This window comes from Aquila chrysaetos, chromosome 1, assembly GCF_900496995.4.
Source record: "Aquila chrysaetos chrysaetos chromosome 1, bAquChr1.4, whole genome shotgun sequence".
NCBI lineage: Eukaryota > Metazoa > Chordata > Aves > Accipitriformes > Accipitridae > Aquila > Aquila chrysaetos.
The window spans coordinates 9,392,481-9,417,517 of NC_044004.1; the positions used below are offsets into that span (position 1 = coordinate 9,392,481).

At 37.2% G+C, this 25,037-nt stretch overlaps 1 protein-coding gene across 1 annotated transcript in view; it reads right to left on the reverse strand.

Moving 5' to 3' along the window:
* Nucleotides 1-25,037, reverse strand: part of POLN (DNA polymerase nu) — a 107,586-nt gene that overhangs the window by 61,718 nt on the left and 20,831 nt on the right. Inside the window, exons 7-14 of the mRNA XM_030028853.2 lie at nucleotides 24,731-24,799; nucleotides 23,159-23,219; nucleotides 22,885-22,949; nucleotides 21,973-22,056; nucleotides 21,479-21,568; nucleotides 18,230-18,286; nucleotides 17,396-17,449; nucleotides 17,251-17,316 (exon numbers count right to left, since the gene is read on the reverse strand). Coding sequence (XP_029884713.1) covers nucleotides 17,251-17,316; nucleotides 17,396-17,449; nucleotides 18,230-18,286; nucleotides 21,479-21,568; nucleotides 21,973-22,056; nucleotides 22,885-22,949; nucleotides 23,159-23,219; nucleotides 24,731-24,799 — 546 coding nt within the window. The remainder of the gene's footprint in view (nucleotides 1-17,250; nucleotides 17,317-17,395; nucleotides 17,450-18,229; nucleotides 18,287-21,478; nucleotides 21,569-21,972; nucleotides 22,057-22,884; nucleotides 22,950-23,158; nucleotides 23,220-24,730; nucleotides 24,800-25,037) is intronic.

The following is a 25,037-nucleotide window of genomic DNA, read 5'->3' on the forward strand; positions in this document are numbered from 1 at the left end:
AAAAAAACAGTTATGGCAATGCTTATTGTAATGCTACTAACCATATTTTGAAATAAGTGGTTATTTAATCTGTGCACAAAACTAACATTTCTATTGATAAATATTGATTTCTATCAATAAGTATTGATTTCTATCAATAACAAGTTGGGGAAGATCAGTGCTTGTTCGTATGAATAATATGCAGTTTAAGTGGCCATGGAAGCTAGTAGATCCTCAGAAGTTTAGAAAATTAAGTCCTTTATTATGCACCTGGACATGAATGTGGGAGCCTAATTTTACACATTTAAAGAACAAAATCACAACATTTTAATTCTGACTTGAATAATTTTAATGGTAGAGATCATTGTATGGACTTCTCATTGGGCTCTATACTGGTATTGACACGTACTTAATAAGATAACCTCCAGCACAGGTTAAAGAGTTGTTTATAGTTACTATAACTGATTATTGTTCCTTAACTCAAATAGCTTCAAAATCCTGAACAAAGTGAAATAAAATTTATTTCAAAATCTATCTACAATGGTAAAAATAAATCACTATATTGCTATCTTGTTTCCACTGACAGCATATGGAGAAAGTCTGCTTTTAATGCAATTTTAGAAGTGTTACTAATAATTCTGAGAAACACTAGTAAATAATTGCAAATGCAAAATGTACTTTCACTTGTAAATTAGTTAACAACTCATAATTTGAATAAATCTTCAGAAAAGAAGTCAAGAAACATCAAAGTGGTAATGCTCATCTTTAAGCTATTGCAGTAGCTTAATAGATTCCTCTCATCTAATTTTAGACGTCTTTAGGCTAGTCACTGGTCTAAACTAGCTGACTAGAATCCCTCTGTAGTCAGTAGATGAAGACAGGAATCTCCAGTGGGTAGTTCAATCTATCTGTATGTAACTTACTTACAACAAGTTGACCTAAGACTCCCCTGGAGGTGATGTTTTCTAAGATTTAGATTATGAAATCTGATGAGATAAATTTACTTTAGATATTTAAAAGGATGGAGAAATAAGGAGACAATCTCAGAAGAGTCTTCCAAATGGAAAGCTTTCCTCTGCTTGAGTTGACAACTAGGTGACAGTTTTATTGTATCAAAAGTAGATTGATGTGGCTTTGGTAAATGACTATTACCACCTTGGACTACATAATACAGCCTGTATTTTTGCTTTTATGTATTAATTTCAAGTATATTTCTGCAAAACCTTCATAGATCCAATCTGAGACGTGACTGTTATCCCTTATTGTTAGAAAAGGGCATCCACATCTTGTCAGAAGTTATAGAGAAACAAAATTGCTCTCTCTGAACAGTTATGCTCCAACAGACAAGAAGGAATATACTTGAAACAGTGTGATGGAAAAGCTGGTTGGGAAAGTTAACTATTAAGACTTCTCTTCATTGGTTGGGGCAGGGGGGCAGGGACAGGGAATCAAGCTATTCTAGTGGACAATTAACAAGAAAACCCTAGCACTGGATAAAAAAAAATTAATTAAAAAACATAAAAAACCACCATAATCCAAAATTCATTTCCAGAGGTTCCAATGGATAGAGGGATAGATGAAGCCCAGAGCCCAATTTCAATCATGTTTGAAAGGCTGTGATGATCAGGGGAGGTTCCTGAGTGCTGGAAGACAGCAAGTGTCACTCCTTTCTTCCAGGAGGGCAAGGAGGATGCAGAAAACCACAGGCCATCAAGCCTCTCAATTCCTGGGAAGGTGATGGAGCAAATAATCCTGGAAAACATTTGCAAACATATTAAAGTCAAGAAGATGATCTGGGGTAGTCAGCATGGATTTACAAAGGGGAAATCGTGCTTAACCAATGATAGCCTTCTGCGATGAAGTGACTAGCTCGGTGGATGTATAGAGAGCAGCAGATGTTGTTTACCTTGACTTTAGCAAGGCTTTCAAAACAATCTCTCATAAAAGCCTCATAGACAAGTTGATGAAGTACACACTAGATAAGTGGACAGTGAGGTGGACTGAAAACTGGCTGAATTGCCTGGTTCAAAGGGTTTTGATGAGTGGCACAAAGAGCAGCTGGAGGCCAGGCGCTAGTGAAGTACCCCAGTGGCCAATACTGCTCAACACCTCCATTAATGACCTGGATAACAGGACTGAGTGTAACCTCAGCAAGATGGCAGACAATCCAAAACCGGGAGGAGTTGGCTGCTCTGCGATTCAGAGGCACCTCAAGAGTCATAGAGTTCACAGCAGCTTTTTTGCAAAAAAAGACCTGTGGATCCTGGTGAAAAACAAGTTGAACATGAACCAGCAATGAGCTTTTGTACCAAGGAAGGCCAACAGCATCCTGGGCTATGTCAGGAAGAGTGTCACCAGCAGGTCAAGAGAGGTGATCCTTCCCCTCTGCTCAGAATGCCTGATGAGAGGGTGTAAAGAAGAGGGAGCCAGATTCTTCTCACTGGTGCCCAATGACAGGACAGGAGGCAGTGGTCACAAACAATTACAGAAAATTCCATTTAAACATAAGAAAAAACTTTTCTACTGTGACAGTGGTCAAACACTGGAACAGGTTACACAGAGAGGTTGTGAAGCCTCCATCCTTGCAGATATTCAAACTCCGACTAGACATGGTCCCAAGAAACCTGGTCTGGTGGACCCTGCTTTGAGCAGGGGAGGTTGGACTAGACAATCTCTAGCAGTCCTGTCCAAACTCAACTATCTTATGATTCTATGATTCTGTTTTTATAACATTACTGTAACTGATTAATCTATGTATCCCAGTGCCAACCCATTATCTTCTCTCTATTTCACGTGATTTCTGACTGAGATAGAACTGAAGCCTTCAGTGGTATGAGGCAGTGGAAAGCCATAGAAAAGACTCTGGTTTCATTCCCAAGCATTTTTTTTTTAAAAAAAAATATAAATAATATATAAAGTACACTTGTAGCATAACATTAAAATTCAAAGATTAAAGACAGAAACAAATATTTTGCAGAAATTGTAGTCAGTTGGTGTATCATGTCTTAAAATGCAAGCTGAGAAAAAGAATTGTATTGTCTTGATTATGAAAAATGCATGCAAAAATGTAGAACCAAGCTTCATAAATAATTTTGGTAAACCTGCAACACGATTAATAAGAACTACTTGATTGTATAAATGGAAATTTCCATTTTTTATGGCTTCATAGAATCATAGAATCATTTAGGTTAGAAAAGACATTTAAGATCATCATGTCCAACTGTTAACCTAACACTGCCAAGCCCACCGCTAAACCATGTCCCTAAGCACCACATCTACATGTCTTTTAAATACCTCCAGGGATGGTGACTCAACCACTTCCCTGGGCAGCCTGTTCCAATGCTTGACAACCCTTTTGGTGAATAATTTTCCCTAATATCCAGTCTAAACCTCCCCTGGCACAACTTGAGGTCATTTGCTCTTGTCCTGTCACTTGTTACTTATGAAAAGAGACCAACACCCACCTCGCTACAACCTCCTTTCAGGTAGTTGTAGAGAGCAATAAGGTCTCCCCTCAGCCTCCTTTTCTCCAGACTGAACAACCCCAGTTCCCTCAGCCGCTCCTCATAGGACTTGTTCTCCAGACCCTTCACCAGCTTTGTTGCCCTTCTCTGGACATGCTCCAGCACCTCAATGTCTTTCTTGTTGTGAGGGGCCCAAAACTGAACACAGTATTCAAGATGTGGCCTCACCAGTGCCGAGTACAAAGGGACAATCACTCCCCTAGTCCTGCTGGCCACACGATTTCTGATGCAGGCCAGGATGCTGTTGGCCTTCTTGGCCACCTGGCCACACTGTCAGCTGATATTCAGCTGGCTGTTGACCAACACTCCCAGGTCATTTTCTGCAGGGCAGCTTTCCAGCCACTCTTCCCCAAGCCTGTGGTGTGGCATGGGGTTGCTGTGACCCAAGTGCAGGACCTGGTGCTTGGCCGTGTTGAACCTCAGGTCATGACTGGTAGAAAGCCAAAAAAACATACAACCTTACAGCTGTACCCTTTTCTTTTTCACCTTTTTGTTGTCAGTGAAACCCCTTTTCCCACCCACCCCTCCCCCTACATGCATTAAATCATTAAAGATTAAATTTTGTAATATAGTTACCACACTTAAAAGAAAAAAGCACTGAATATGATCTGCACTAAAGTCACTTTGGGTATGAGAAGCACAGACTGACTGTCTTTTTCCTGGGTGTCCAAAGCTGACACCTTTCTTTGCCAGTGGACCTGCCACACAGAGACCTAGCACTCCATCAATTCATCACCTCTTTTACAATTTCAGTTGCTTGACACATTTTCCCAGCATCTAGATGGTTCTTGGATCACTGTTTTTTAGTTAAACTCTTCAGAAAACATCATGCTGGGTAAGGGAGCATAGGCATGGCAGAAAAAAAAAAAAAAATCTCACTAGGAACACTAGATTAAAACTGTACATGTTGAAAAACAGATTGCCGATTTCTTTCCTCTTACCTCCATAATCTGATTTTTTTGCCACTATAATCCATCCTGACTGATGATCCTGATGCATTCCTTACTGTGGTGTTTTAGCACAGGTTAGAAATCTGTTTTCTTGGTTCTGAAAATACCTCTATTAAAAGTTGTTCTACTTTTGTCTGTCGTTTCAGGTGAAGACAGTGTAGATTCTCGCCTATGCTGTTAGCTTCTGTATACACAGCCATTTGGAAACAATGACAGACTTCACTTTGGCAAGGAGACTTGGAATTGATTGACTCTTGATGTCTCTGTTCGAGCCTCACAAACACAGCTTTCTCATAAAGCATTCAAGCCTTGCGAAAAGGATGCTCTAATCCATAAGGAAAGTCATTGTATCAACCAAGACTAGAATTACCAATGAAAACAAAACCCAGTCAAAATCCAACAAATAATATACAGTTCCCGGTTTGATGAGCTTATTCTCAATCAGCTACACTTTCTGTTGAGTTTTCCATTTTTGGTATCCAAAATTCTACATCTACATTTACAATTGATTTTTTAATTCCTTCCTAGGTTAAAAACCAGTACGTTATTTTGGTTCTTTCAAAGGATTACAGTATACAGATATATGTTGGATAAATTACCGTTGAAGTCAGTATAGTTAGACTTCACCTAATCACAGAGGCTGGTGGTGCATTTTAATTATTTCCTACTCTATGTCAAGTAGGGTTGTTGATCACATTTCCTATGTTAAATTCCCCTTTCAGTTATTTATATTGATTCAGCTAACCCATACCTTTCTCTTCCTCTTCATATACATTTTCAGTACCATAAATTGCTATTTTTTGAGCAAATAACCTCAGTCAACCCTGGTAACTCCCTAGAAATAGATGTGTGTATATATATATACACAAAGGCATCTATAGCCATATGTATATTCTTTTTTACTAGAAAATGGCTCATTAATCTACTAACTGCTCAGATGTGCATTTTTAAATATCTATGGAATATGACTGTCTGAAGACCTACAAACTGCAGGGAGGGGAACAGAAAAAAAACCAAAAAAAACCAAGAGTAAGTTACTGAAATAAATGGGAATGCGCAGAGGTGGCTGCAGACTAGCCTTTGGACATTTGATTCCGATTAATTCCTGCACTGATCTAAGGACTTATTTAAAAATAGAACAGAGACAAAACTTACTACTGAGATAAGAGTATCCATTCATAAATGTATACAGTATGGATGTGTCACAAAGGAAGATCAAAAACAGCCAAGGAGTTAGACTGAACAGATATAAGGAAGCAGTTAGACCAGGTAAAGTTATAATATATATATATCCTTTGATGTGGTGACTAATCCACCTGCTGTTACACCAAGGCAAAGTGCCAAACACTAGAGCAAAATAAAGACAATACAGGAATTAAATATTGTTTTACAGTGACTACCAATACCAGGAAATAGCAAAAACCAGTTGCATTTCTTATAAGCAAGAATATTTACTGGGACTGTGATGCTGTCACATTTAATTACTCTAATAGCCTTTGCTTCAGGAAATCAATTCTTTCCTAATACTTGAGAAAAACACAGATTTTTCTCTTCTGTTTGAAAAAAGTTCAGAGCAATGAAATTCTAGATTATCTCATGAAATGTAGCACTCCAGCAAAAACTGAAGCATTAGAAGTCCAAAAGTTTCTAGAGTTTCTCTTAGTATCTTCTCCAGAAAGTTTATGAAAATAATTAGGCCACAACTGTTCTTGAACAAGAACTCAGCTATACACAATGAAACACAAAGTAAGCTTTTAAATTCATGGCATCTGTTTGATGACTAGCATTGTATTACTTCTGGAGCAGAAGTAATACTTTGGTCTGTAAGACCAGACTTCATTACAATGGTAACAGATAGGTAGATGACAACTCCTTTGAGTTTTATATTCTATATCTCTAATTACTTTTTTCTTTTTATTCTTGTAGTGGATTTTTTCCCCTGCTTATTTGTTGCTTCAAAATTTTCTCACTCCTTTTCCTTTTTTTTCAGTTGTCTTTTCTTGGTTTACTTATGAGTGCACAATTTACCAATAGGTGCAGTCCCACCTCAGTTAATCAATTTGAGAAGAAATGCAAGAACAGGTTCAGTGAGCTACTTCCTTAACCATCAATACTCTGCTTGCTCCTTTGTTAAAGCCCAAAGCTGCTGGAGAAAGAGCAAGGAAAACTGCACACCACCCAAAGTAGTCAATGCAGTCCTGAGGGCACTCACATCAGCAAATTTATTCAATTTGTCTGGCACCTCTAAAGTTGGTGGCAACTAACTCGTGAGACATTACACAGCAGAAAAAAACCCCAAACAACCCCTTCCTGATTTCTCTTTTGGAAAATTGCCATATTTAATTATTGTCCATAGCAACATCTATTTATTATTATAAAAGAATAAACAGTTATTTTCTGTGGCTTCTATTTAAGACACAATTCCAGGACAGTCTGAAGATCTAATTTTTAAAATACAGCATGTAGCTCCATAAATAGAGAAAATAAGAAAATGAACAAGGTCACCATAGCAATACCAGCCTGGTATGTATGTGTACATGCATTCCTAAGCAAATCTTGACTTGTCTGCAATTGCCACCTAGTGGCTAGTTAAAAATTAGACACATTTATTTTCCTTGTCAAAAAACACAGAATCATAGACTTCTGGTAAAGGATTTCTTCATTTTTGGTATGAGTTACTGTTTTTCAGCAGTGAACAATCATTCAAAGGTAATGCACTCCCCTCTTGCCTTACCCAGCAGCACAGAATTATCAAGGTTTTAGATGTCAGTCAAGTGGGAGACTTAGAAGTAATTCATCACCTTCCCACAAGCTTAAGCAGCTTTCAAAGTGAATACAAGGGAAGAAGAATCGATTGAGAGCAGCCCTGAGGAGAAGGACTTGGGGGTGTTGGTTGACAAGAAGCTCAATGTGTGCTCACAGCCCAGAAAGCCAACCGTATCTTGGGCTGCATCAAAAGAAACATGACCAGCAGGACGAGGGAGGTGATTCTGCCCCTCTACTCCGCTCTCATGAGACCCCAGCTGGAATACTGCATCCAGCTCTGGAGTCCTCAGCACAGGAGAGACATGGACCTGTTGGAGTGGGTCCAGAGGAGGGCCACAAAAAAGATCAGAGGGATGGAGCACCTCCCCTATGAGGAAAGGCTGAGAGAGTTGGGGTTGTTCAGCCTCGAGAAGAGAAGGCTCTGGGCAGACCTTCTAGCAGCCTTCCAGTACCTAAAGGGGGCCTACAGGAAAGCTGGAGAGGGACTTTTTACAAGGGCACGTAGTGACAGGACAAGAGGTAACTGTTTTACTCTGAAAGAGGGAAGATTTAGATTAGATATAAGGAAGAAATTCTTTACTGGGAGGGTGGTGAGACACTGGCAATGGTTGCCCAGAGAGGCTGTGGCTGCCCCCTCCCTGGAAGTGTTCAAGGCCAGGTTGGATGGGGCTTTGAGCAACCTGGTCTAGTGGAAGGTGTCCCTGCCCATGGCAGGGGGTTGGAACTAGATGATCTTTAAGGTCCCTTCCAACCCAAACCATTCTATGATTCTATGATAAGAAAAGGGCAACCAAAACCACTGACTTCTTACTTTAGAGAGCTGGCCATAATAAGAGTGTATTTGATTTCCTATGACCAATCCTTTTTCTGCCATACTCTTTGAAATTCAGACCTGGGGATGACCTCATGCAGTAATGTTGTAGCAGCACATGAGAAAGGACTCGGTAAGTGATTTTTAAAATAACAAAAAATATTTAATTTTACTAACTTATTAATTTGACATATTCTGTGACAAATTATTTTGTCAAGTCATGGGTTCAGCCCATATGCTTCGTTATATACTGACAGATTACTAAACTTTGCACAGCAAGTGAGTACGCATCTTTCAAAGAGACAAAAACTACTTTTGTTTTTTCCCATATATAAACTGACTAAATTCAATTACTTATTTAATTTCATTTTCCTGAAAGAAAATTATATTCAGAACATAAGCTCTGTTAAACTAATGTTCATTAACACGGGAGGCTACTAAACTCCGGGATGAACTCCAAGATGATATGATTTGGTTTTGGTAAAAAAAACAGTGCTAAGGCATAGAGAGAACAATGCTTTGTTGAAGCTAGTAAATATTGCACTAATTGAATATTAGCTGTATATTATAGCTTTCAAGTAAACAGTGTCAAGGGAATATTGCCCAAAGGTACAAATACTAGACCTTTAAACACATGAAAAATTACAAGATCTCCAGACTGGAGGAATGTACTTTCTAAGGAAAAGATGTAACAGTTGTTTTACGAAAGGGTAAAATTTAGCATCTCAAACAAGATTGTTTCACATACTGAGAAATTTACTGAGCATATGTTAGCAAGGAATTCCTCTTAAAAGGCTACAAAAGACTGTGAACAGGAGGCTCATTGAAGGAGTTAAAGGAAATCTAAATAACCAATGTCTCTTTCTTTGCTCACAGTGAGGAAAGGACAATTCTTGATTTGATAGAAGTGGTCCTTAATTTTAAGTTCCTAAGAGCCACAGTGAGCAGATGATCATGCTAGTACAGGAGAACTAAGGACAATGAGGCCATGTGGGAGTCAGCAAGATGACCTCTGTCCTATTCTGTCTATCTTCAGTGCCCCTTATACAAACCACTACTTTTTGTTGTTGTTGTTCCAAACCTGAGACAGTGCTTCCATCTTCAAAACCCTGGGTGAAATTTCCTGAGGTTTTATGAAACGATTCTGTGGAAATAAAGAATGGGCAAATTTTCCACTCACTGACACAGAAAAAAAAGAACTGTCAGCAGAGAAAGCTAAATGTACTAGGGATGTAGAACTAGAGAGATAATTTTCCTGAAATTCTTTGGGATGCCAACGACAAAGCTTTTGAAAATCAGTACTGTCTGAAAACTGGACCATACAAGACGTCTCTTTTGCTGTACCTAACTTTTGATCTTGCCCTATAATCCATTCTCTTTTTATCATTCTTCATTTCCGTCTCCTCCATTTTTTGTCTTGTCAGAACTCTCAGATTTTTTGAGGTAATTTTTGCTGAGATACAGAATGGGAGAACAACTATGTACACTAGAAGAACGCTATGTAGCAAAATAAACTATTTAAATACTTTTGTATGTTAAAACATAGTGAAGCCTATGCTGAGATAAGAATTAAACTATATTTTGTCCTTGCAAAAAGGAATTCAGACATTAGAGGAATATGCTAACACCTCTCACTTTTGAGAGCTTATAAAAGACAAGACATAATTTGTGTGCCTGTAATTTTTTTTTTTAATCGTCCTCTCGGAACATAAGTCTCCAAGCTTTGAGTATTTCCTAAAAGTGTATATCTAAAAATGCCACTAATGGAATACTTCATATGAAGAATAATAATAAAAAAAAAATCTTCAAGCAGAATTTCTAAAATCTTAATCAACTCACAAGAGGTACCAACAGATAACTTCATAACAAATAGGCACACAAATATTTAAACTAATATAAAGATCATACATGCGTTTCTGCACATTGCTGAAGATTCAATCTGAGCAACTGTCTTACAGATGAGAACAGTGAAAATGAACTCAGTAGGACATGGGATCTGTTAAACTCCTCAGCACAGAGGTACAATGACTGTGACCACATTGAGACTTCAGGGGATGCTAGCATATGCCAATCTCAAGTATAAGAAAAGTGCTCAGTCAGGAGTTGAAATTTGTATGGATAAACAGCGGAAAACAAAGATGGTGACAGACTACGAGTGAATAGCACTACTTGTTTCTTGTAACCAAAATACCATGCTAACATTGCTCTTAAACTATTCTAAAATTACATGGAATCAGACTTAATGCAATTCCAAGAGACACAACATAGTGTATAGATTATCTTCTGTAACAGAATACTCTTAAGTAATAGACATTACTATATTTCACGTTAAAACACCATTTAATTTCTAAGGTAGTGAAAGCTACATAGCTAAAAAAACACTTGTTTTGATCAAAGATTACACTAATTTTGTTTCTTTTTATGGATTCCAGTCACATTCATATTAGAGAAAAATAACCTGGCAGTAGCGCTAGCTATATTCCAGCATGGATTTCTAAAACATGACCAGTGCATAGTTTTGGCTTCTACCTGCAGCATTCCAAAAATGCCACTAGCAAAGGCCATTCAAAGCATAAAATGAATCAGCATATAACCAACTACCTTAACAAAGCCCACTCAACAGCAGTAGGCACTCAAGTGCTGACAATTTAATTTATACATAGTATCTTTGAATTTTAATGAAACAAGTGGAAGTATGCAGTGCCATCATCTTTCTAGCAAAAGAACATTTTACAGGAACTTTTTTCCTCCCATTTCTATAAGTCTAAGCTTCTCTGAGGAGCTTTTTGCCAGAAACTAACGGAGAGTGAAGGAGGAATTCAGCCTCCACAGTCAATATTTCATAATGTGCTAAAAATACTTTAGCTGATATTATTCTGAGTTGTACAGAATCTTTCATTTTTGAGCTGTAATTTTAATTGCTCTCTATATTTCTGTGCTTATGTTTACTTTGTAGAATAAATAATGACAGACTTCCTATCTTATCTCACATAAATAAAATGCAAGCATTTTGTATGTTGATTACTGCATAGGAGCAGATTTATACTGGCTACACATTATCTTTCTTTAAATAACACACAGAACAATTATACATACAAAGATAATCCCAAATAGAAGTCGTATACATGATTGTACTGCTCTTATTACTACAGAATTACAGCCCAGATGATGCTTCAAGCTTTACTGAGCCAAATGGAAAACACTATGCTATAAAACGTAGTCCATGTATTGGATACACCACACTCACCAAGAGATTAATGAATTTATACAAATGAGGAGCATTACTACAGAGAATGCTAAAGACATGCATATATCACAGAAAAGGACACTATGTGTACTCAAGATGCTAAGAGAACAAAGGTCTATGATGCAGAAACCTTATTTCTGTATTTGGATATTAAATCAACATGATGATGTTTTGAGGCATCAGGCATGAGTTAACACTCATACGACTAACAGTAACTCTTCATACTGTAGTTGTCACACCAATAACTAAGAAAATCCTATTGTAATGTTAACGTAGTGTAAATTTTCATCATGGATGCAACTGAACTAAAGTCTTGTCAACATGCTCATTCACTCATTTGTAAGTAAAAAATCATAAAACAAAAACTGTGATGAGTGAGGAAGAAAGAGAGGACATAGAAAATTTCTGTCTCCAACGTTGTAAATACAGTTTCTTTAAATGCCAAAGCCTCCACTGAAATATACTTCTAAAAAAATAAAGCAACAACAAAAGAGATTGTAAAAACATCAAAACTCTAAATACTCATAAAATGAGATACTATTTTAGTGCTATTAGTGCAGTCATAATCAGCATATGATTTGAGTATTGGAATAAATATACTGAAAAGAAACATGGCACAAAAATACGTTCTGAATGCAAGAGGTACTCTCAGAACACAGAACAACCACAACAAACAGCATGCACACTCTGACTTTCTCTAATAGCATATCAGCTTATCTGAGTGATAGTTGTTTGCACTGACTAGAAAATATGACACTAAATTGCTTTGATGCAAAGGTCCAAGAAAATGCATAGGCATTCTCACCCCTGTTAAGACAACCTACCATTATTTTAGCAAAGCCCACATCAGAGCATGCTTACCTATAAATGATTTTGTTACCCTAGATAATGTTATAGAAGACTTTTGACAAGATGTTTTATATGAACTGTAACATGTCTGACTTGTCTCTATCCCCAGTGCTTTCCAATAAACATACTTTTAAAAAAAAAAAAAAAAACAAAACACACTCAAGTAAGATCAATGCAAATGTAAGATCCATACTGTCTGTCCATTTTAAGTCAACATTCATTTCAGTAGGACAGTGTATGAAAACTAGTTTACAAAAGTTATATTCCTAATAGTGCAGTTTCAAAAGCAGCCAAGGGCATTGGTTCATTTCTGGAAAAAAAAAAAAAAAAAAAAAAAAAAAAAAAGGGAAGATGTGATCACATCCCTGCTCCCAGACTTGGTGTCTGGTTCCTTACATTGCATCAGCTCTGCCAAAGCCTTCTAAAAGCTGTGAAGGAAAGGGACAGGGGAAAAACAGCACACTTCAAATTTGTACAGCAGCTCACCACTGTTGAAATACCTTGTAGAACATCCTGTTTGTGCTGGAATCCAGTTGTGACTATAAACTTTCAGAAAGAGTATTGGTAGTATCACAGATGAGCCCATAGCCTTAACAAGGCCAGGGACAAAAATGCCTGAAATTGGAGAACTGTCACAATAGTTTTGATGGCATGATTCTAACAGTCCACCCTGCTTGGTGTGCGCATGTGGGTATGTTGAGGATGTAAAACCTATTGGGATAGTGTTACAAAAGGGAAGCAAACAGGCAGCATCTCATCCACGCTGTTCATAAATGATCCCAAAACTATTCCAAAAGTACATTTGAGTTTTATCTCAGAGAGAATTAGTTCATTCACTCCAGAAGACAGCCCGGAAGGGAAGTAATACACTGTGGATAATCAGAAAAAGTGGTTTGCTAAGTTAATTGACAGAAAAGACTTATTTTTGATGGCAATTGTTCAGAGAGGTGTCTACTTCAAGAGATTGTCTCTCCCATTAGAATGAAAACCAGATGGGTCATTTATTATTCATACTCCAAACAGTATTAGTAACACACATTTTCTAATAGACAAGCATACAACTCTCTATCATGCATTCACTATCAGAAAATATTACTTACATCTGTTGGAGAGACTGAGGTATATTCAATATTTCAGTTTTTTTATAGTCCTCCTTTGAGCACATTAACATTCCACACACCCTAATTAGTTTCTTTTTCAAATTACACTCTTGCTTTCTAAATTAAAGGCTAACATGCTGCTTTGCCTTTTTGGACAAGCTGGTAAAAGCATTTTTCCTGGGGAGAAATAGGAATGCTTTCATTATTTTTTTTCACTTGGTCTAAGAAGGTAAAAAATTTCACTTAACTTCAGCATAACTTTTTGTTACTAAAAGGAAGGAAATGCCCCCTGAAGCCCACCAATTTATGCTTTTTAGTTCAATGATACAAACACCTTCTAAAGTATAGAAGCGTAAACTCATTAGTAGCATTTCAGTTGCCTCTGCTGCAGAAGACTGGAGGAAAGAGATCTTAATACAGAATATCTGATTCTAGCACTGAAGTTTGCACCTTAAACCAAATTATAACATCCAATTATATGCAATCTTTATATGTCGAGTTAGGATTTCTCTCTGCTCATTCTGAAAGAGGCTTGATCTTAATTGGCTTTATGCCTTTCTACCTCTGTCATGACTTATTTTTGCTTTACAAGGTGAGAGGCTGAAAGTGGTATTTCAAGGTAGGTTTGGAGAACATAACAAGTCTTTATGAATGTAATAAATATATTTAATAAGAAAGTTATCTATACGCAATATAATAAAGTATCCTAATGTAGACAAGACTAATATATTTATACAAAAATTAATTAAAAATAACATATTCAAATAATAAACCTAATTAACTTCCCCTAATAGTCAGAAGCAATCCATCATAGAGTGGAAAAAATAACTAGCCTATGGATATATGACAAAATAGTTTGACTGAAGATTTTCACGGTTTATACATTTACTTTTAGGTTTCAGACATGCAGATTCTCATGGAGTAGCAAATAGACAGTTACAATGCTATAGCAGGAGACTACAATATCAAATGTGTCCCTATTTAACGATGTACTATGTTATTATATAACACACTGTTATTTGGGAAAAATGCATTAATTATGCAGCACACATATTGTAGAAGAAACCAAATGAGAAGAAACGGAGTGCACAGTTAAACTAAAACAGATGTATACATGGAGAGACACTGAAGTAAAGTTCTACCAAGAAACCCCCTTTAAGTTGCTGCAACACAGAAGTCATAAAAATTCATGTGAATAAGCTTATCTATTGAGAGAAACCCACATAAAGCCAAAAATATACATCATCCTTACATCAGATGTGGATTTGTCTGAAAGATCACAGAAGAGTTTATCTGAAAAAGAAATCCTGCTCTTTACCTAATGTCTGGTCATTTCCCCTTAAAACTGAGTAAATCCCTCCTATCTGAATTCTCACTTTATCTGATTTACACTTATCTTTTGTTTTAATCACTCCTTGAAGTGTTTTAAAACAAAGTTAAAAATAAACTACCTCAACAAATACTCAGCTAAAATTTGATATAACATCATAGTAGCTTGTCATGGTTTAAACGCCAGCCAGCAACTAAGCACCATGCAGCTGCTCACTCACTTCCCCCCCCCACCCAGTGGGATGGGGGAGAAAATCGGAGAAAAAAATAAAGTAAAACTTGTTCTGTTTAATAGAACAGAAAGGAAGAAACTAACAATGCTAATAATAACACTAATGAAATGACAATAATAATAAAAGGATTGGAATATGCAGGTGATGCACAGTGCAATTGCTCACTCACCATCTGCCAACCGACACCCAGTTAGTCCCCGAGTGGCAACCCCCCCCCCCCCACTCCCCCCAGTTCATATACTGGGCATGATGTCACATGGTCTGGAATACCCCTTTGGCCAGTGTGTGTCAGCTGTCCTGGCTGTGTCCCCTCCCAACTTCTTGTGCCCCTCCAGCCTTCTCGCTGGCTGGGCATGAGAAGCTGAAAAATCCCTGGCTTTAGACTAAACATTACTTAGCAACAACTGAAAACATCAGTGTGTTATCAACATTCTTCTCACACTGAACCCAAAACATAGCACTATACCAGCTACTAGGAAGACAATTAACTCTATCCCTGCCGAAACCAGGACATAACTGCAAAAATACCTACAATATTTATGATTTCTGGCAAGAACCTTCCCAATCCTTTCACATTTAGTAAAGTGACTGGGCACTGCAGTATATATTCCATATCAATAAATGATTCAGAAACAGATGGTATAAGTTCCATAACATTTCGCACAAAAAAAGCAATGTCAATGTTTTTCCTTATGAGGAAAAGCCAGCCATAGACAACCCTGGATGCTAACTTTAGCAGCATTATTTTGGAGAAAAACAAGCTTTAAGAAAAGTAGATTTCATGTGTCATTTTTAGCATGATGAGCCAAAGGTCACCTTGTGTTGTACACGGTTGTTCAAGACAGCTGTCTGTTCAGCTCTGACTTGTAAAGGCCTGTGCATCCCACCAGAATATTTAGCAAACTGTGACCTTCATGATCATCTTTTCCATTCTCTCCCATCACTTTCCCCCATCCGGGTGCATGAGATGCGGGAGCAGCAGTAACACTCCTCCATCCCATTGTTAATTCAGAATCCTAGACACTGTTTTTAACTCAACAAAAAGCACAAACACTTCCTATAAATTGTTTGATGACAAATTGTATGGAAATATGTACCATGAGGGTAGGAAGATATAAATGAAATCTGAACTGTGAAGACTAGTAAAAGAAGAGCTAAGGAAGTCACCAGTATTGTGAGGATGAAAACCTCCCAGGACAGGTTTCTGCCAGAACTCTAAAAGTCACCATACCGGTCAGGACTTGCAAGGTGCCACATGAGCCCACCCATGCAAAGTGGTCACAACATAACTGTTGTCTAACCTCTCTACTCCTACATAGAGCTGTAGAAGACCATGGCCTTTCTCCCAAAACTTCAGAAAGCTTCTAATGACATTGGTACCCATGAAGCTTAAGGCTAGTATGAGACATGGAGAGATAAACAGCACTCAAATATGCATGGATAAGAACTGACAATACTTTTGGGCACAAGTTAAAAGGACAACAGCCTCATGGATTCCTTCTAGTCTTCATAAACCAAGTCTCACTTCTGCATCTATTCCCCCTCTCCCACAGGGCCAGAGGTCAGGTCTTTGCTAAGAAAGGCCATGATTAAACCAAACAGAACATTTCCACAGGTAGGTAGTCACTACTTTTCTACTGCTATTCCCCCACCTATGCCTTGACTTGAGTCCCTGAAGCAGTCTGCAACCCTGTCTCCTCCCATACCAGGTCCTGCACACTTATCCACGCAGCTACAGGCTGTGACAGAAGTGGAACGCAAAAGGTCTCACCAGTCCCTACAGTCAAAGGTCAGTATGTTACCTAAACCCCAAGTAAAATGTTATAATAAAATACATTCAAATATGCCCTTAAAAAGGCCACTTTGGCAAAAAACACCCAAGTCTTTAGCAGTCCAGAAAGTAAAATAAAACACATTCCAGCCACAAGCATGTACATTGAGATCATTATAGCCAAAGAAAAGAGAAGCAGCACAAAGAGCCCAAGTGTCACAGCCATATAAGCATCTGGCAAGACTTCCGAGCAACAGCATAGCCAGCTTAGCCCTTTGCTGCTATGAGACCTGAAGCCAAATTCTGGAAGAAAAGAGCTTCCTTTTTTTCCATAATCCCCAGGGTACCTTCCAGGGCTCACCAATCTTTTACAAGGAGTGATTCACGAACACCAGGAAGTCTAGAGGGTTCATGCATGGCTCACAATTCTAGCCCTCTACTTCAGGTAAACTTCAGGTAATAATATTAAATTCTGATCCACAGATAACAGAAAATATTAATAAGACTAAATCTTCTAGAGTAAACCACCCATTTAATAAGCTTTTTCTGTCCACCATTTACATACAATATGGCAACTGCTAGACTTAGATGAAAACAACATTTTGTGTGTTAAAAATATTATATATTTTATATAAACAATATTAATTTTTAATTCTAATTAAAACATAATTCTTCTAATAGGCTCGCTTACTGGATGTTTGGCTGAAAGTCTGCCGGTCACAGTTCCTGTCTGATTCCATGTAGAGGAAATAAATCCCTGTAGTCAAGTAAAGTAAAAATCCTTTTATGATTTATTTGAAATACCACATTTTAAAGGCTACTTTTTATACTTCTACCTTTCTCATGCACATTTGTAGTCCATCCACGTAAGTTGATTTCATCTTATGAACCTAAATTACATAAAAGTTTAAATAAATGCTTATTTATAAAAATAAGAGACTTTTCAAATTAAAGACCTTAATTTCCAAATGCATATTAACTTGTTTTGTAGACTTTTTTTAAAAGACACTTTTATCTTAGTACGTAATGGATGTATACTCACTAATAGCTTGACCTATTAGCATAAATTAGGTAAGAGCTCAGTTATACCCTAAAGCCAGGTCTTTGCAGATACTAGTAAATGAACTACTGGAATTTATTCTTTTACATCTTATCCCCAGGTCAATAAACTACACAAAAAAGCCACACACACACAAAACCCCAAACTTTTTTTTTTTTTTTTTTAATCTTGGAAACTCATCCACTGAAAATCCAAACATTAAGTGTGAAAGCAGACTAACTAGGTCATTTTGGATTTTCAGGAGCCTTGTCACCTAAAAAACCCCATAACTAGTTATCTCCTTCACTTTCTGCAGAGTATTTCTTCAGAACTCAAAAACCCAACGTTTTGCCCTAAGAGTGTGCTTTATAGCACTAGACAAATTTAGCAGTGAAGTTTTTCAATTGTTTTTGCAAGAGTTGTTTGCTAGCTATAACCTAACAAAGTGCAAAACAGAAGAATATTAAATCTAAAACCTCCTAAGAATACCTACAACTTCAAAATGTAAATGAATATTTGAATGAACTTACATTAGAGCCAACTTTTTAAAATGTATTTAGCTGTGAATAGGTTATCTTTCTTGCTAACTTTGCTTCAGTGCAACTACATTATGTGAAAAATAACAGCTCACCTGACGGTATTCTAAAATTATCTTAGGCAAAGGATGAAGATCTTGCAACTTATTTAGCTGCAAAATAAAGAATGTGAATTATTGGTATCCTTTTCTGTTAAGTAATATTATTTAACAATCTTACCAGAATAAGTTTTGGAGGAAGAAATTTTCTTGCCAAGCTAAATGGACAAAATACTGGCTAAAGAATAAAGTCTTTCAAGCAATCTCACCCTAGGCCCAATGAAGCCTTCATTCTTTCCTGCTTTCAGCAGGAGGGCTGGAGATTACCCCTTCCTGTTTCATTTCCCTTCCTGTCCCAGACAGGGACAAAAAGACATGCAGACATAAAAACTTTTCCACAACAACTTTGAAAACACGGGCATGGGGGGGGGGGGGGAGGGGTGTGCTTATTTATGGTCCTTTGTTTACTTTTTGTGCTAGACAGCATCAATGCAAGAGAGAACATGATAAAAGCATACAAAATAATACATATATACATATTTATACACAAACACACAAAATCCAAACAGGTAAATTTATCCTGTTCATCCCCTAATACAAGTTCCAGGACACCTTTCAGAAAAATTGAAATTGTCAAATCCAAAAGCAGTAAAATAAAGCACGTTTCCAATTATTTTGATTGCAAATTGCCATAACATTTTGTTAAGAAAAAGAATGACATTATTAAAATAGAGATTGGATATTTATAAGTACAACAAAAATATCTGGAACTACAACAGTTCAGGGTAAAAAATAGGTACAACTGTACCAAAATGGAGATTTAAAAGCATAAGTTTTTTTCTTGCTACCAGGGAGAGACAACGTATTAATTATCTAGTACTTATCTGTTGGAAGGTTTCAGCATACCATTCTCTAAATAACCAAGTCTCAGAGCAGTTGTTGGAAAGAGAGTACTGGACTAGATAAAAGCATTGCTTTGATAACTGCAATAACTATTATGTTCCCACAAAAAGATGACATGCACTCTTATTTCACTGATCCCTCCCATCTCCCAAGGCTCTCTGTCACTCTTCAATATTACATATTTGATCTATGAAACCTCCTTCTCCTTGAGTAGTGTGTGATTTTTATGGTTATACTGTTGACATTACCTCAGAGGTTGTATCTGGTAGTTCAAGCACTTGGCCCAAAAGTTGAATTTCCTCTTCCACACATGAGAAAAAAATACTACCTTTCTATCTTCCCAAGAGGTATTCATTCTCAGCAATGAGTTGTGTACTTTAATTTGACTCCCATATAAACTAGAGCAGTACCATTGTGGCACCAAATCAGAAACTGGTGCAGCTACACAGAGGCTTCTTCTCTTCTAAGAGGGAATTCCATTACTATTATTATCTTAACAAAATGATCTATTGATGATCTGGACAAGGGGATCGAATGCACCCTCAGTAAGCTTGTAGATGACACCAAGTTGGGTGGGAGTGTTGATCTGCTTGAGGACAGAAAGGCTCTACAGAGGGATCTGGATGGCTAGATCGATGGGCCAAGGCCAGTCGTACGAGATTCAACACGGCCAAGCACCAGGTCCTGCGCTTGGGTCACAGCAACCCCATGCCACACCACAGGCTTGGGGAAGAGTGGCTGGAAAGCTGCCCTGCAGAAAATGACCTGGGAGTGTTGGTCAACAGCCAGCTGAATATCAGCTGACAGTGTGGCCAGGTGGCCAAGAAGGCCAACAGCATCCTGGCCTGCATCAGAAATCGTGTGGCCAGCAGGACTAGGGGAGTGATTGTCCCTTTGTACTCGGCACTGGTGAGGCCACATCTTGAATACTGTGTTCAGTTTTGGGCCCCTCACAACAAGAAAGACATTGAGGTGCTGGAGCATGTCCAGAGAAAGGCAACAAAGCTGGTGAAGGGTCTGGAGAACAAGTCCTGTGAGGAGCGGCTGAGGGAACTGGGGTTGTTCAGTCTGGAGAAAAGGAGGCTGAGGGGAGACCTTATTGCTCTCTACAACTACTCCTGAAAGGAGGTTGTAGCGAGGTGGGTGTTGGTCTCTTTTCATAAGTAACAAGTGACAGGACAAGAGCAAATGGCCTCAAGTTGTGCCAGGGGAGGTTTAGACTGGATATTAGGGAAAATTATTCACCAAAAGGGTTGTCAAGCATTGGAACAGGCTGCCCAGGGAAGTGATTGAGTCACCATCCCTGGAGGTATTTAAAAGACATGTAGATGTGGTGCTTAGGGACATGGTTTAGCGGTGGGCTTGGCAGCATTAGGTTAACAGTTGGACTTGATGATCTTAAATGTCTTTTCTAACCTAAATGATTCTATTATTCTATGAAAAGGAAGGGGCTTCCATATTTGCCTCAAGTTACCAAGAAGCCTGCAGTTTGGTCTTGACTTCGTCATTTTTAGACAAATGTTTTTGGCAGGTTTCTGCACTTGTGTGGGATCACACATGAATGTCTGCATTGCTGAAAATTATCTGCTCCAACACTAACAGAAGAACTGGAGAAGCTTCATATGTGCAGTATTTATTCCACTGAATCTGAAGATACGTTTCATCTCTTGTACAGATGTATCAAAGTATCGAAACTCTTTGGTCATTATTGCTCTAAGGGAACAAGATTCTATCAAGATCTTGCAGATCTGACTCCAAATGCAACTGCTCTTACTGAAAAAAGCATCTCCACCACAGAGGGAAAAATAAAAAGCCTGAGGAAAATTCATGTACACAACAAGTAAAACACTGGACCATACAAAGAAAGTGACAACTCCCAATTCAAACCACAGGTATCAAATAATTTCCTACAGACCCGTTTAACTAGCATGAATGAATGAGTTAATGGTCCATAAAAGGATGACAACATGGTTTTACCCCAAATCTCCTGATGGCAAAGAGAAAGTCTGGGTTGCTATTTCCTTCACCAGCAGATTTTACATTAATGTTCTTTTCTTTCACCAGTGGTCTCTTTCACCCAACCAGTCAGTCATACTGAGCTATCAAAATCTGACCAGTAAGAAAGCCTCCCTCCTTTGAGGAAGATGGCCATACACACGTGCTGGTACTAAAGTTTTTAACCCTAGTTTATAGCTAAAGTTTAGCTTCAGTAGCTAGTTTGTTTCTCCCCATCACAGAGTGCAACTTTCATTTCTGGCATAAGAAAATCAAGTGTGATTAGTACAATACAAAAATAAATCAAGATTGTTAGCAAAACTTTAGATAAATGACAATTTCACTGGAATATATCTTAGGAGTTTTGCTAAATCATGCAGATGGTTTTTAAACCCCTCCCCATCTCACCACAACTTCTGAAGTGGACACAAGTTGTTGTATTTCAGTTCTATGAACTTTCTCACACAGTGCATGCAGTTTTAACTTTTCAAATAGTACCTACAGTAAGAAAAAACACACAAGAGAAATGTTTCAGTGTTTCAAGTGCTGAAACAGAAAGGAAAATTATTTGGTGCCTGAACTTAAGTCAAGAAAATGGATTTCAAGGAAAATAGAGCATACCGTAGTAAAGAGAACTAACACAGAATTGAAAAGATCAAATCTTTATTTTTGAGCTATTAAGTAGTATATTTACTAAAATCAAATGCATAATTTATATAAATACATTCAAATACAGATTACCCAACATTGCCAGATGTCCTCCATTAAAATCAGAAAATAAGATAATTAATAACAAAGAAAAAGAATTCTGAAATTGTAAGGACAATTTTATATGCTTCATAATACTTCTGTATCAATAACAGTTTACAGAACTTACATAATAATACTAGTATAAATATTACCTCTCTGAGCTGACTACTGCTGGTCAAAAGGAATCGTTCTCCAGCAACTTGATGAGCTTCCTGTTCAAGCTCTTTGAGTCGCAACTATAAATTAGTACATCAGAATTATTCTGTTTACATCATTATTTTCTTCAATATCTGCTACTTCCTAGGTTAATGAGTATATTGGACTTCTATTTAAAAATATGGTACTTGATAATGTGCAATCATTGCTGGCTATCAACATCTGGTTTAGTAGACTGCTTATATACTCTTTAATCTATATCTCTTCATGATGTGGGAAGGGGATTTACTATACTAAAAAGTACCAAAATTTGTGGGAAAATAATTTAGGCTACTGAAGACTAAAGAGATCTGTGAGAAACAGAGCTGTGCAAATTATTCTGGTAAATCAATAATCTGTCAGACCACTATGATTATCTAGTCGCATTTTATGCCACAAAATAGGATTCTCTTGTAGCTATTTTTATCAATGGGGAAATGGCAAACTTAGAACTCTCAGAACACTTAAGTCTTAAAGACTGTTTTATTTATAAAGAGAGATAGAAATATCTATCACTTCTCAGAAGGATGGTTACTGATAACTGTACATTCAGAAAGAGTCATTACAATTTTTACTCTACAACACATAACCCAAAAGGACCTGTGCATTTTGCAAAGCAATCTCATTTCTGCAGCAAGGCTAATGAAGCAAATGTCTCTTTTTTGCTTGCCTAAATAAACATGGAAGTATCCTAAAATGTAAATATCACTAGTTATATTTATAATAATAAAAATACTAGAAATGCCAAACTGTTATGTAAAACATGACAAAACAAAAAGATTCCTCCTCTTTTTAGTCACTTATCCTCAGTAAAAGCAGAAAGATGATGCTATAAAATTTCCAAAAGAAAAAATAAAGACAAAATTTACCCCCAGAATCTCTGATGTTTTTTTCAGTTCTTGTTTGTTCACATGTATTTTGTGTGTTTCCATCACTGTAAATACAATTATGTACTGAGAACACTTACAGTTGACAATTTCGATCTTACATGCTTCATAGACTGTAAAATGGAAACTTAGACTCACACAGCTGTTACAAGGCTAAGATAACATTTATTATTCTGAGGTATAACATTCTACTTGAGCATAGTCAGTAGCTGTGTGAAAATAGTGAAGATTCTTATTTTGAACTGAACTTTCATACCTGCCAGAATTTTGATAAGTGGAAGCTCTAATGTGCAAAATAATTTCCACAAACCTTGAACCTGTAAAGCAAGATACAAATAAATTCTTCAGTATCAGCCAATTTTAATCTTAAAACATATAGTAGTATCATTACGTGGATCTATTTTCCAGTAAGCAGTATTTCACTTTCTGTATAATCCCTTTTCATATGGCAACACTGTTCGTGGAATGAAATACTACTTAGTGTGAATTACAGCAACTAAATACTGTAGCCCATTATCACTCCATTTTGTGGGGAATAGTAACACATTTTGTAATAGTAATCATTTTGTACAGGAATAGTAATAAAGAAATATACATACCTCACTTTTCTAAATGGTTTCTTTTTAGAGCAAGATCCATTATAACAGGACATACAGTTATCCCTTTTTCTTTATTCACTTGAATAATTAAGCAACCATTCAGAATTCATAACTTTGTTTTCATTAGGAAGAAAATAAAAGATGATACAGGTATGTACCCAATTTAGTTACAAAGAACAGGAAGTCTGTTTTTTCCTCTAACCACTGAAGCAATCGGTCAGCAACACTTGTCTAAAAACTCCTCCAGTAGGCTGGCTCTCAGTGTTTCTGTGCATTTGGTATTTCTGTGCCTTTGGTGTTTCGCTGTTGCCTTCCTTCACAGATTGTTTCATCATACTGCTGGGCCACTTAGATATCCAGATCAATACAGCTCCATCAACTAATGGTCTAAGCCCTACACTTCCTACCATCCATTTCACAGAAAACTCCTAGGATTCTATGATGTACCTTCCACCAGAACCTGAGCATACCCCTAAATTCTGACACTTTTCCAGGTATATGATTACAGGGAGAAAACAAACACACACAAAAAACCACTAAAAGACTAAAAGACTTCTTAAGATGCATTCCGAACTGCAATAAGGGCTAAAATAGAATAAATTAGATCACTTGGAAGGGACCTACAACGATCATCTAGTCCAACTGCCTGACCACTTCAAGGCTGACCAAAAGTTAAAGCATGTTATGAAGGGCATTGTCCAAATGCCTCTTAAACACTGACAGGCTTGGGGCATCAATCACCTCTCTAGGAAGCCTGTTCCAGGCTTTGACTGGTGTTTGCCTAATACAGCCTAGAGCAAAAGATATGCTGAGAGTTTTTGTACCCAAGGAATACATTGAAAAAACCCAGTGACACTCTGTTTTAACTCTGTTAACACTTTTTAGACTGTTTCATATAGCTTTAAAATACTAAAAGAAAAGTCATAATATTCTGAACATTTCCTGTTCTTAGAATCTTCATTTAAATATTTGGTTAACTGTTGCAGAGGAAAAGCTTCTTCTAAAGATTAACCTTGAGACTAACCATTTCCTCCTTCTGGAAAAAATGGCAAATTTGATGGGCAACTTTATTTTAAATGTTGACCAGCACTGTAAACCATTAAGGATTGAAGCCTTCTATTTAACTCAAGTAGAGATTCTGATTTGAATGAGAAGCACATCATTCACTCTCTTAAATTCATGACAATACTTCCAAAGTTACATCTGAATAACTATTTTTTATATCTTACCTGTAAGTCATGAGCAAGGTCCATCATTACATTATAAAGCTTCTCCAAGTTCACACCTACATTTTGATACTGATATAAATAAATCTAAAAAAAACCAAACAAGTTTTAATGCTAACATAAAAATAGTCAGAATACTATCTATTTTAAAAGGGATTAAGCTATATCAAGATATTTTTCTGTATGTCTCCTATTATATTTAACATTTGAGTAATGTTCTTAGACCTCTGGCAAGCAGAATTCATGAACAGAGGAGTACAGATCATGAATATTCAAGATTTTACCTGTTCCTTTATTTACATTTTCCACA